This window comes from Fusarium proliferatum, assembly GCF_900067095.1.
Source record: "Fusarium proliferatum ET1 genome assembly, contig: FPRO_scaffold002, whole genome shotgun sequence".
In the NCBI taxonomy this organism is placed as follows: domain Eukaryota; kingdom Fungi; phylum Ascomycota; class Sordariomycetes; order Hypocreales; family Nectriaceae; genus Fusarium; species Fusarium proliferatum.
The window spans coordinates 1,630,542-1,642,689 of NW_022194791.1; the positions used below are offsets into that span (position 1 = coordinate 1,630,542).

The following is a 12,148-nucleotide window of genomic DNA, read 5'->3' on the forward strand; positions in this document are numbered from 1 at the left end:
GAATTCGTGAGGAAGTGGGCTGAGGATTTACGATCGCATTAGATGGATCTGTACAAGCATCATCACTTTTCACAAGTAACCAAGGTACGTACCTTGTCCAACGCCCCCCCGGCCGAGTCCGGGCAAGCAGCATCCATCCAATCGATCGGCCTATCCGTGTTCGGCCTAGCTGCTGCTCCACTGAAACTTCACAGCTCTGATCGCATTAATGAGCTTATTGGGATGCAATGTATCCGTAGCTTTGTCATCATCGAAAACAGACAACAGATTTGTTATTCATTCTGATATTGCCTTGCAAACCTACTCTACCTCGCTACCGAACAGAAACGACGACAGACGCGAATCCGATCCGATCTAACCCTTGACGATCACCGTCGACCGACTCTACATACAGCCTTCAACTTCCCCTGACACGCCTAGATTCAGCATCATGCAATATCCATGATATAGCCCACGATGTGGTTGCCGACGCCTTCCGTCGAGAGTATTACCCGGCCGCGACTGGCTGTGGCCGTAGTTTCTGCTGTGGCCGCACTCTCGGCCGGATACTATGCATATCAGGTCCGGTCGCAAAGTTTCGAGTCTCTGCCCGGTGGTGGCCTACACAGGAGCAACGCAGTACGACGTCAACGCCGCAATCGGAGAAACGAGGATGGCTCGAGTTCCTCATCCGAGGCTCCGGGTGACGAAAACGCCAATATTGATCCAGTTCAGCCCCTCGGCGATGGAGAGACCATAGTTGATGGCGGGGACGAGTGGTGGAACGACCCCAGCGGTTTTCCTTCTAATCAACGAACTGGCCACAACATCGTCACCCTTCTCTTTCGCGTTTCAGAGGACAATGCTCGCAGAAATGGATGCGTTCACAGAGGCTGCCAATGTAATTCATGTGGCATGGTTCCCATTCGCGGGGTCCGTTACCGCTGCGCAAACTGTGCCGACTTTGATCTTTGCGAAACTTGCGAAGCCCAGGGAGTTCACATCAAGACTCATATCTTTTACAAAATCCGAATCCCAGCACCGCCGTTCGGTCCGCGACAAATGCAGCAAGTTTGGTATACCGGGGACCCAGACACTTGCAGACGGGCTCTGCCCCGCAGTTTGATACCCAAGCTGTCACAAGATACAGGATTCGAACGCCCAGAGTTGGAGGCTTTCTGGGAACAGTGGACTTTTATGGCCAACTCGGAATGGAGAGATGATCCCGATGAGTTGTGTGTCGCAATGGATCGCAAGACATTCGAGCGGTGCCTTGTTCCTACAGGAGGCTCCCGTCATGCAGCACCAAATCTTATCCACGATCGCATGTTCTCCTTTTACGACTCTAACAACGATGACTTGATTGGCTTCACGGAATTTCTCCATGGATTATCATACAGAAAGCGAAAGGATAAACTGCGAAAGATATTCTCTGGCTACGATCTGGATGGCGATGGATATGTTGATCGCAAAGACTTTTTGCGCATGTTCCGTGCGTATTATGTTCTATACAAGCAGATGCACAAAGATATTTTAGACGGCCTTCAGGATCAGCTACTCGCCAGCAGCGAAGCTCAGCAGCTCGTTACCAGCCGTCAACCACTGAGCAGTTTATTTGGACGTGAGGGTCGAGTTCCTCCGGGTGAAGGACAGTTTCGGCACGAGGGCAAGACATATCAACGAGACGGTAGTGTGGATATTTCCGATGGGCACGAGCACGTTGTTGCGCCAGATCGCGGCGACACAGCAGCTCGTGGCGACATTCTAACAAACCTGTTTGCTTGTGAAACCGACCATCGATTCCGGTCCAGGAGGCAGTTCATAACTAGAAACGACACAGATAGCAACTGGAGAACAGTCCGCCGTTTGAGTGGCAGTGAGACCGATCGTACTTATTGGGTTACGCTATTGGAACCAGCATCCACCTTGGAGGAGCTTCCAGGCCTCATAATGGAGACTCTGAATCCTGAGATTGAGGAGCCTACAGATGATGAGGATGAGGGCGTTGATGGTGACAGACCTGCAGATGGCATGAACGGAACCCATGAAGAAGACGATACAGGAGGTCCGTCACGAACGGAAAGTGAGATCAGAGCCGAGACCATTGCCAAGGATCGCAGCAGGGCTCCTAGACTGGACAAGCGCAAAAGAGACATGGCGCGCCATCAACTACATGAGCGATGGAAGAGGCGGCAGTTCTACCTCGATGAGGAAGAAGGGGGTCTTGCCCCTGATGACTGGGCAGGCAGTGAAGATATTCTGGTGGATCTTCGCCAGATGGATGAAGCCTCTAGTGACGACGAAGAAAACGACTCGACAACGACACCGACTAGTTCAAAGGTGAGATTCGCCAACGGAAATCTCACCGATGACGAGGATCATGATAAAACGACTTCTCCTAGCAGTGCTTCTGAGCACGTGCCGCGATGGAGAATACCGCACGCTGAGCGAGATGCTGGCAAGGAGATTCTTTACCAGGTCACTCAGCAAGCATTTAATGAGTTGCTTGATACCATTTTTAAGCCAGCCGAGGACCTTGCTGTGCAAGCAGCTGAAACCAAAGAACAACGGGCAAAGTACAAAGACGTACTAGACACCATCGAGCTTGGCGATGATGATAAGTCCAAACCTACGAGTCGGGGTGATTCCAAGGTTAGATCCGCCACTGACAAGACTCTTGAGGAGCTCTTGTCCGAAACTGGATATACTATTGCTTTGCCAGAAGGACGAAATGCCGTCGAAATTGATACTACGGTTGAAATCATCCACGAGGATGGAACGGAAGAGCCCGTTTCAGGGTCAGAAACTGAGACAACCATGCCAGTTTCCGAAGACGAAGAACAAGATCCCACTCTTCCACAATTCCGGCCCAACACACTCGAAGATGTCCCTACCTCTCCGGCTTACGTATTCTACCCCATTACGCAGCCTTTACCAGACACGTCCGAGGACGACGTACCCAGAGAAGAGGATGACATCGATAGCCCTCCCACATCAGACATGCTGCGACACTGGAAACGCCTAAGTCTTGCTGAGGCCCAGGCGATCAAAAGAGGAGGGTGGGGTAAGCTAAGCTTTGACGAGTTTGAGGCCATCTACAAGAGTCAGGAGCACCAAGGCAACAGACTCGATTATCTCGGAAGCTGGATAGACTTTTGTATTCCCTAGGCACAGCATCGATCCCGCTTTCAAACTCCTCCTGACAGGGCTCCATAGTGAATGCATGCTTGCGTCGGTGTTTTATCCTTTTACATTCGTGTATTTCGGGGAGTTTCTGCATCGCGACTGAAAGCTTTCATGTAAAATAACGAAAGGAATGGAATTGGCGCATATCTTGCATACGACAGCGTGCATATGATAGCAGGTATGCATGATATTTGCTACCACTATGCCTGATGTTGCATGACTGCTCGTTTCCAGCAGATACAACATAGCTTACAACATTACACAGCGAAATGACACACAACAGATAAAATATGATTATTAGCAATCGAGTTCGTATTAAATCAACGCTGAACTACTACTCGTATATGTTTGCTCAAGTCGAGCCCCCTATTCCACGCCCCATGACCAGCATGCACCCATCGATCGATCATCTCTCACAGCCTCTTCTCAAACCTGCTGCTGAGTAGAATCAACACCGTCGAAGCCAAGTAGGGCGTTCCATGTGTCAGCGGTGCTTTGATCCCGTGTTCCCAAAGCCTCAATCTGAGCCTGAGCATCCTCACAAGCAGCCACAGCATCAGCACTAGCGTCACACACGTTGGTGAGCTGGTCACAGATACGGTTGGTAATGATGTTGGGGTTTAGAGCCTCCTGCTGGCCTTCAGCAATGAGAGGATCCTGGGGAATGAAGGTGAATTCGTCAGCTGGGCGACCGTTGAGGCCACCAACGCGAGCCATGGTAGGCTGGCAGACCCCGAAGTCGAGAGCGCCAGCGTTGCCGCCAGCATTGCCTCCAGCGTTTCCACCGTCACCAGCACCATTTCCAGCATTGTTGTCATCTGCAGCATCATCCTGACCATCCTGGGCATTATCGTTGTTGCCATTGTTTCCACCCTGGTTGTTCTGGTTTCCATTTCCGTTGTTGTTGGCATTGCCATTGTTGTTGTTGTTACCATTGTTTCCATTATTGTTGTTGTTGCCGTTGTTGCTGTCATCCTCTTCACAATCCTCATCGTCATTTGCGTTGTTTCCATCCTGGGCGTTATCGGAGCCATTGTTGCCCTGCTGGCCATCAGCGGGAGCAGTGCCATTGTTGGCAGCTCCTCCATTACCAGCTCCAGCATCCGCACCAGTACCATCATCCTGGCCATCGTCTTGACCGGCACCGCCAGCGGCAGCGCCGTCTTGGCCATCAAGCTCGACTTGGTCGCCGTTAGCACCAACGGCTGTGAAAGTACTGAATCCCTGAGCAATCATCACCTCAGCCTGTGATAGGCCAGCAGCATCGAAAGGAGTTGTAACCGAGGTTGCCGAGTTGGCATTCTCAGTGGCTGCACCGTCAACAGCAGGGTCAACGAGAGGGACAATGCCGCGAAGCGCAGCTGTAGCTGGTAGGCTGGGGTCAGCGCAGACGAAAGGTCTGTCAACAGCTGAAGGGTTGAAATTGGTCTCAGCTGCAACAAGGCCAATGGCTGCATCGAGAACTTGCTGGTCAGTTCCCAACTCGGTGATCATCTGATCGGCGATAGTAAGCTGGAGGATGTTAGTTGATGTGATTTCAAGATATCTCAGTACACCATACCTTGTCACAAGGACTAGCAGCTGCGAGCAAAGCGCCAGGGATGCTGCCAGCGATAGTAGCAGCGACACCAGGGTCACCGAATCCAGCATCACCAAGTGCCTGGACAGCAGCAACAGGCTCCTGCTCTTGACCGAATCGGGCCTCGGCGTAGGCCAGCAGAGCTGCAAGAATGATAGACTTTGAGAAAGCCATGACGAATTTTGTATAGATTAAGTGATAGTGACAAGTTGGAAGGTTGACAAAGAGTATCAAAGCAACCAACCAGCGGTGCAAAAAGAAGGTATTGAACTCGAAGGAGTGGTCGAAGCGAATGCGTTCACAGAACAGCAGAAAGAAGCAAAGGAGAAGGGAAGGAGAAGAGGCTTGTGTGAGTGATGATGATGATCAAAGGGAAACTCTAACTCTGGATGACAGATCGTCTCACTTATATAGATGTTTCTCTCAACATTATCGAGTAGTTAAATTTGAATAAGCTTGAATCAATGCAACTTGACAACCAGACTGAACCCCGTTACGGCGATCATACATGACCTGCTACGATATTGTTTGACGAACCCATATCAGTAGGCGCCGTTTCCATCTTGAGGTTCTCCCGGGGTTGACTAGACGCCTGGGTTGGGGTTGGCGTCTCGCTGTTTAGTGTTGCTGGTGAAGAATAGAGTCTAGACTATAGGTTCTTAACTGAACAGCCTATAGTTTCCAAGCGTCTTGGCCATGGCCAAGTGACAGGCATGTGTCGCGAAAAGTCTCCTCCGTGGTTCCGAGGCATCGCAGGTCTCGGATACGGAAATCCCGAGTCCTTTGTCGCACCAGATAGTATCTCAAGTAGTAAATAGCTGAATGGGCGGCTGCCATCAAAAGAGGTTCAAGACTGAGATAGAGCCTCAAAAAGTGATCCGTTGGTAATTGGTAGAATCGTTGAATTGTGTTGGTATTGATAGCCTCTTAATGCACCAAAGGTATCGCGCAAGGACTGGAGAATACCGCAACTCAGTTGTCTGGTCAAGCTGTCAAGCTAACATTTTTTCAGTCATCCAACACAATTCCAGTTGGAAATTGCCTAGTCGATACCATCGTCATGCACAGACTGCGACCGGCACAGATGGTTGCCGTGATTTTGGGGTTTCGGTTGAGGCTCGCTTGGGCATCCTTGTAAATAGTTCAGCCAAATGTGTTGTAGATGTGAAACGCTACCGAAACCACCCACGCCGTCCAATTTTGGTCAACAGAAACAACACGTTCAAGACCCCCAGAAATGTCCGTGCAAAGCGCCGCCAGTCTGTGACGATGTTTGTGTTTATCATCAGCTTTAGCCATTGCTTTTGAAGCGTAGTTGCTCCATGTATCATAGAGAACTGGCAACGCGAGCCCAACGAGTCCACGTTGAAGGACCAGCAGGATATGAAATCATTACTCAAGCGTCGTTTTGTTCTCTTCTGGCCATACCAAGAATTCCTCGATAGACCATGGACTGCCACTGCCACTGCCACTGAGAGTTGTTGATGGTGTTTCTGTAGTTGCATACCCTGAGCCAACCACAGATTCATCCCAAGAAGCAAAGTCAAAGTCTTCTTGGACAAGGGTTTCGAAGTCCAGTTTGTCAATCCAATTTGTTTCTCCATTTTCCAGCAAGCTCGGGACGCCTTGACCTTGTCTTTGTTTTCTCAGATACTCTGCTGGTGTCACACCAACACATTTCTTAAACACTCGATGAAAGTGCCACTTGGACAACCCAGTCTGCCTCGCCATCTGGCTGAGGCTGAGTCTAACTTCCACGTCGCCTTGTTTCTCTGTTTGTTGTTGCACAAACGCCCGGATCTTTCGTACGGCTGTTTCCTCTGGCATGAACCCTGCTACTTCGGGCTTACAGCGTTTGCAAGGGCGGAAGCCAGCTTTCTGGGCATCGTAGCCATTGGCGAAGAATGAGACGTTTGCTCGGCGGGGAAGACGGGCTTTACATATTGGTCGACAGAATATCTTGGTAGTGCGAACTGCATAGACAAAGAAACCATCCGCATGGGTATTGCGGGAGGTGACTGCATCCCATCGAGATATTTCGTCTTCAAACAGCGTTACAAGGCTCAAGGCCTGACTAAAATTAAGAGTTGGTGGATCCATTGAGAAGTTTGCCAAATGTGTAGAAAAGTTGATGAACAAGTTTGAAGTTGAATCATTGATGGTGACCTAGAGTGGCAGAAGAAGTAATGGCGGGATGGTGATTAGTGGGGCATTAGGTAGGTTGCTATCAATATGACCAATGAAATAATGGAAAGCATTGGATGTCAGATAGATGTAATTGAAGCTTCGAATAGGGTAGTCGCAGAGATGACTGGTATCGTTCTATCCGCTCTTGACACTTTGTTAAACAGCAATGTTGAAGTTGCTGAATCAGATCAACTGATGCAGATATATTTATTTGACCATTTGGTTGTACCACTCTTACTTTTACTACATGTAAAAATAGTATAAAGATAAAACTTCTAATCCTAGAAGAAACACAAGATACTGATGACAGAACTTATGATAGCTTTTGTGTACACCAAATCCTTGGCCTAAGTCAAATACAAGCACCTCGGATCGAAAATTTTACTTCGGCCATTAACCCTGAGATGATGAATGCAAGTTGATGTCTCTGTCTTGCGCATGGAGCAAAAAGGTCAGGGTTGAGCTTGGCCTTCAAAGAACGACATGACAGCTTGTCTCGAGTTGAAAAAGCATTAATTATAAAGTCAGTCTGTATTCAGTATAGCGATGGTGGTTTTACAGAAACAAAATAATATAATTATGTATTAATTAGACAGCAATGCCTCAGTAGATATGGCGGCAAATGCAGTAGATGCTCGACTTTGATCAAAGGTGAAGAGACTTGTCTTCACAAACGGTGTATCAGCTCGATATAATGATCAAGACACTAGTTCACGAAACAGCTTGTCGCTTATTCTCGATTCGATCTCGCCCATCTGCAACTCGAGCTCTGCACACAAAACCTCATTTCCCAATGGTATCAAGAACTATGTGATCCTAGGCAGCAGTGAAGATTGGCAAGGGAAAGTAATGTGAAAGCGAGGGAGCAAGAAGCACGAACGGGCCTAAAAAACAAATATACTATTTCAGAGAGCATCGGCCGCCTCTGGCCCGATAGACGAGACGTAACGCTGCTGATGTCTACACTGAGATTGACGAGTTGAAGGAAGCAGTTACTGACAAGGTACAGACAATGTCAAGAATCACAAGTTACAAGAAGACGTGGAGAAGGTGGCTGATCAATACAATACATTTGATCCTTCAACTAGAATGCCTCGTTCATGGACTCTCGAGGTAAGTCAATGATGGTCTCTGGACAACCTCACTCACCTTTGCTGTTTACAAAATGCCGCTGACTTACCCACGAAACAGAAAGAAACGCAGAATATGGTGGAGATATCATTTATCCAAAAAGAATATCTTGCAGGCTGCCGAGATTTCGGTGGATAAAGATCGAGTTTACGAGTTTTCAAGCTCGTATGACAGTAAGTTATTAGAGCTTTTGCAACTGCTCTGGGGCGGCTAGATCCCCTACGAGATCACCACCAACGACCACTGGTGTATTTGTTGTTTGTAAACATGGATATGTCACTTGATCATCGGGTCGTCCTGAGGATCGTCAATGATCTGAGGATCGTCAATGATCTGAGTATCTCGAGGATCAGCCAGAGATGTGAAAGTTCTAGTTGGATGAGGGACTCGACCTCGATTATGTGATATTCTCAGACCATCCTCATGCCTTGTAAGTCCATATTTAGTAAACCAGCATTGACATTTAGCTACTTCCGGACGACGAGTGCAATCCATGTCTGTAAGAGAGAGGGCTCTATTATGCCAACACCCACAAACCGCTGATAACAGCCGGGCTAATCCAACACACAGCGACAACGACAGAATAGTGAGCTTCCTTGGCGAGTCAAAGGGTTCGCGAGTCGATTAGTGCATTGCAGAGGCCAACTCTGTGGTTTATATGCTTTCTTGCTTCCAAGATACTTTTGATCTGATCTGGAATGGGGGCCTTTAATTGCGATTATGTTATAGCTTATCTCTATTAGAGGAAGCAGGCTAACCCAGGGCAGTTTTCATACTCTCCATGACTGCCAAAAGCTATAAAAGGAAAAGAAGACGAATGGCCATACTGCGTTGACAAACGCTGGCCACCTGCGAGTTTAAAAGACGATAGACTTATACTAACTCAAGAACCACACGCTGCTGTCTTTCGGATGTCGAACTCTCAGCAGATGAAGGTGATGAAGAAGGGGCTTTACTGTGATTACCGGCAAATGGCTTATCTTCCTTCTCTGAGCCAGCTCAACTCTTACCTACCTAGTATAGACAGCTCACGACTCCATAACTTAGAAGGAGATATTGAACATCCGGGCTCTCCAACCAAGACCCCGAAATTAGGAAAAGATTGCCTGACTGCCATAGACTATGAGAAGTTTGGATTATTCTGTGCCTTAAGGGAAGCTTCTACCTCATTCTTAGAACGGCCATCTGAGATGAAGGGATGAATGCTTGTGATATAGCTGCAATGGCATGCAAAGCTAAAAACTATAAATTCAGCACATGGCAATCATTAGTGTAGTTTTGCATGACCAACTGGGAGTTTGCTCAAAAGTGGTCAGCGGATAGATTGCGGAGTGAACAACTCCGATGCCGAATCTCATATCGACTTTTATAGAAACATGTCATGGCTAACAAGCGATCTGTAGCTTAATTTGGGAGGCTAGATATGCGCATGTGGGGTACAACTCCACAAGAGTGCAGCTTTATGTCCGAGTCGTTTGAGTTGTAGTCGGCAGGTGAAACAGAGATCAGATCACGGGGGTTCACTGTCATAGAGCAGTTATTAGACGCAATCACTGGGTTGTGAGAATTGGCTACATATGGCGTATATCAGCTATATCTCAGCCACGGGTAGACAAGGCTGGAAGAATCTTGGTGATTGCGATAATAGTGCTTCAGGCAGCAAGAAAACCTTCGACTAGTATATGAGGTATCAAAAAAAAAAAAAAAAAACGAGGTTAAGTACCTATCAAGTTATACTAAAATTACCTGTTTCTGTCTTGTAGCTTAAGATATAAATTCGAAGTTTTCTTGACTCCCCCAAGGAGGGGTATGCAAGATAGCTTGAAACAGTGCCCATTGATCCGTCTCGTGTTAAAAAGACGGTGGAGGAGACTTCGACTGTGGATCGAGATGTTGATGCTCCAAGTAACGCGGGCTGCATGTGCATACAGTACTAACCTATGTGAAAGGCTTCGTCGAGGTTCCAAGGAGCTCTCTTGTTCGTCACTAGCGAGAGAGTGGTGTATCATGCAGCTCGCTACAAGTTACTGACTCAACTGGCAATCTGTGAATACAAGTGAGTGACAAGGGCAGAGTTTAAAGAGTCAAATCATCCAGCTCAATTGCAGCCCGTGCTTCCGTACCGAGGTTGCATGAAGTCCACCACATTAATTGACCAATCGATTCCGAGGAAATCATCATCAGCTTAGAAAATGCTGGTTCTGAAGCAGCCAACGGCAGAACAGGCTCCATAGCGGGGGATAAGTCAATCAATGAGCGACCTGACAAGGGCCTTTGGGTTCCATCCATTCCTCCCAAGGGGCCTAAGTTAACAGCTTGCTTGACTTGCAGAAGCGTACATGGTGCGCATCTATCTATAAAACCACACGAGAAGGACATCTTGGACGCATAAAATTCGAGTGGCCGTGCCTGTTTGATTTTCTGACTTTTCGCTTCCCACCAAACTTAACCAATGCGAAAAACTAGGGTTTTACGGGAGCGAGCCGCCGCTGTCCCGCATGTGGATGTAACTGGCACTGGAATAGGGGTAAACTCGGGTATTGAACCAAGAGAGATCCTCGCCTCAGATTAGGTAGGGTGCTAGCTATGTACTAGTCAAGCTAAAAGCTTAAGAAACCTTGGCTGTCAATAAGAAGAACAAGATAAGTCAAGAGAGGGGCAAGTCTGAATAAATTATACCTTAAGGGGACGCGAGAATGGTACCTTCTCATTGGTTTATTCTCCGTCTCAACGAAATGGAAAGCTTTGAGTAACGGTGGCTGGCTGGACCCCTGGAGCTAGGGGCCATCTAGAATCTCGAAATTTCCTTGGAATGAGGCCTGGACAGGACAGACAGTGGTAACCTGGGCACTAACCTAAGTTACGTGGTATATGATTAATACAATTTGTTTGTTTCTGCTGGTGGAGGGTGACATCCATCCACCTTATTCTTATTCGGAACGGAATTGCTTGAATGGATATCGATGCTCTGGCTGATGCAGGGATGAGGAGAGGAACAAACGCCGGCTGCAGTGAATGATGTGCTGAAATATTGATGATCAAAAGGAGAACCAAGATGATCGATTCATGGAGGATCTGTTCTCTTGTCGCTGCGAGGCAATAATACGACACTTCCCATAACTCTACTGAACTCTCGTCTATCTAACTGAGGCAATTGAGACTCTATTTAGTCCTATGCTCCCCTATAATATATTTTATGTTTTATATTTGCATTTAATAGTTTTTGAACAGCAACACGTCCTCTATCAAACAATCTCAGATCAGATCCAGTGCCAATGCAGTCCAGCTGCATCTCTTGCTCACCGCTTTCATGAGGTGGGGCACTGAGGTTCTCCCTCCTCTCAACAGCTCTGCAGCTGGTGGAGAGAAAGGTAGGTACGTACAGTGAAGGTGGACACCCTGGCACTGACACTGGAGCTGGAACTGGCCTGCCTACCTACTCTACCTACTCCCTGTAAATACCTACCCCCGCTACCATGGATGGTAGTGCAGTGCGCTACCTACTACCTAGACTACCCCCTACGAGCCTCTCCTCTCCTCTTAGCCCGGGCAGTTCTCAAGTTAATTCTCGGGGGGTTCAAAATTCATCGGGATCCCATTCTCTGAAGTTCCTTTGGCTGCCCGAACCTGGAACTTTTCTTTTCCTCCTCCCTTTCTCCTCTCCTCCAACTCCTACTCATTCTCCTCCTCCATATTCGTTACCTTGAGGCATTGCATTGTATTGCATTCGCTGTTCATTGCATTCAGTTTTGCTTGTTGAGAACGAAGGCCTTTGGTAAACTCCAACGGCTTTTACTCGACATCTGATTAGCTGCGCGCGACCTCGAAAAGCGACAAGCGACAGGGGAATCTTTGCTTAACTTTTTTTCCTTTGATTTGATTTGATTTGGATCTCGATTGAACCTTGCATCGCTATATCGTTCAACCGAAAGTTTCCTCTCCACGTTACGAGAAAGAATTCAGAGCTCAGGTACATTATCTGATCTGATTTGGTCTCTACCAACACAACTCAACTCAACTCAACTCAATTCGTTGATTGAAGAGTCTCTTGCTCTCCCCCAAATTTCCATCTTTTTGTGGCCTCCG

The 12,148-nt window shown here is 47.8% G+C and overlaps 4 protein-coding genes across 4 annotated transcripts; 2 read left to right on the forward strand and 2 right to left on the reverse strand.

Moving 5' to 3' along the window:
• Positions 1-456: 456 nt before the first annotated feature.
• On the forward strand, positions 457-3,147 carry FPRO_03234 (uncharacterized protein; the record flags this gene model as incomplete). Its single annotated transcript, XM_031226576.1, has 1 exon — positions 457-3,147. The coding sequence occupies one exon, from the start codon at positions 457-459 to the stop codon at positions 3,145-3,147; it is 2,691 nt and encodes an 896-aa protein (XP_031077099.1).
• A 444-nt stretch (positions 3,148-3,591) lies between these two features.
• On the reverse strand, positions 3,592-4,918 carry FPRO_03233 (uncharacterized protein; the record flags this gene model as incomplete). Its single annotated transcript, XM_031226577.1, has 2 exons — positions 3,592-4,677; positions 4,727-4,918. The coding sequence occupies 2 exons, from the start codon at positions 4,916-4,918 to the stop codon at positions 3,592-3,594; spliced, it is 1,278 nt and encodes a 425-aa protein (XP_031077100.1).
• A 1,218-nt stretch (positions 4,919-6,136) lies between these two features.
• Positions 6,137-6,844, reverse strand: FPRO_03232 (uncharacterized protein; the record flags this gene model as incomplete). Its single annotated transcript, XM_031226578.1, has 1 exon — positions 6,137-6,844. One exon carries the CDS (start codon positions 6,842-6,844, stop codon positions 6,137-6,139), a length of 708 nt encoding a protein of 235 aa, XP_031077101.1.
• Positions 6,845-7,943: 1,099 nt separating this feature from the next.
• On the forward strand, positions 7,944-8,467 carry FPRO_03231 (uncharacterized protein; the record flags this gene model as incomplete). The annotated part of the gene is made up of 3 exons (XM_031226579.1): positions 7,944-8,044; positions 8,123-8,235; positions 8,277-8,467. The coding sequence occupies 3 exons, from the start codon at positions 7,944-7,946 to the stop codon at positions 8,465-8,467; spliced, it is 405 nt and encodes a 134-aa protein (XP_031077102.1).
• Between the last annotated feature and the right edge of the window lie 3,681 nt (positions 8,468-12,148).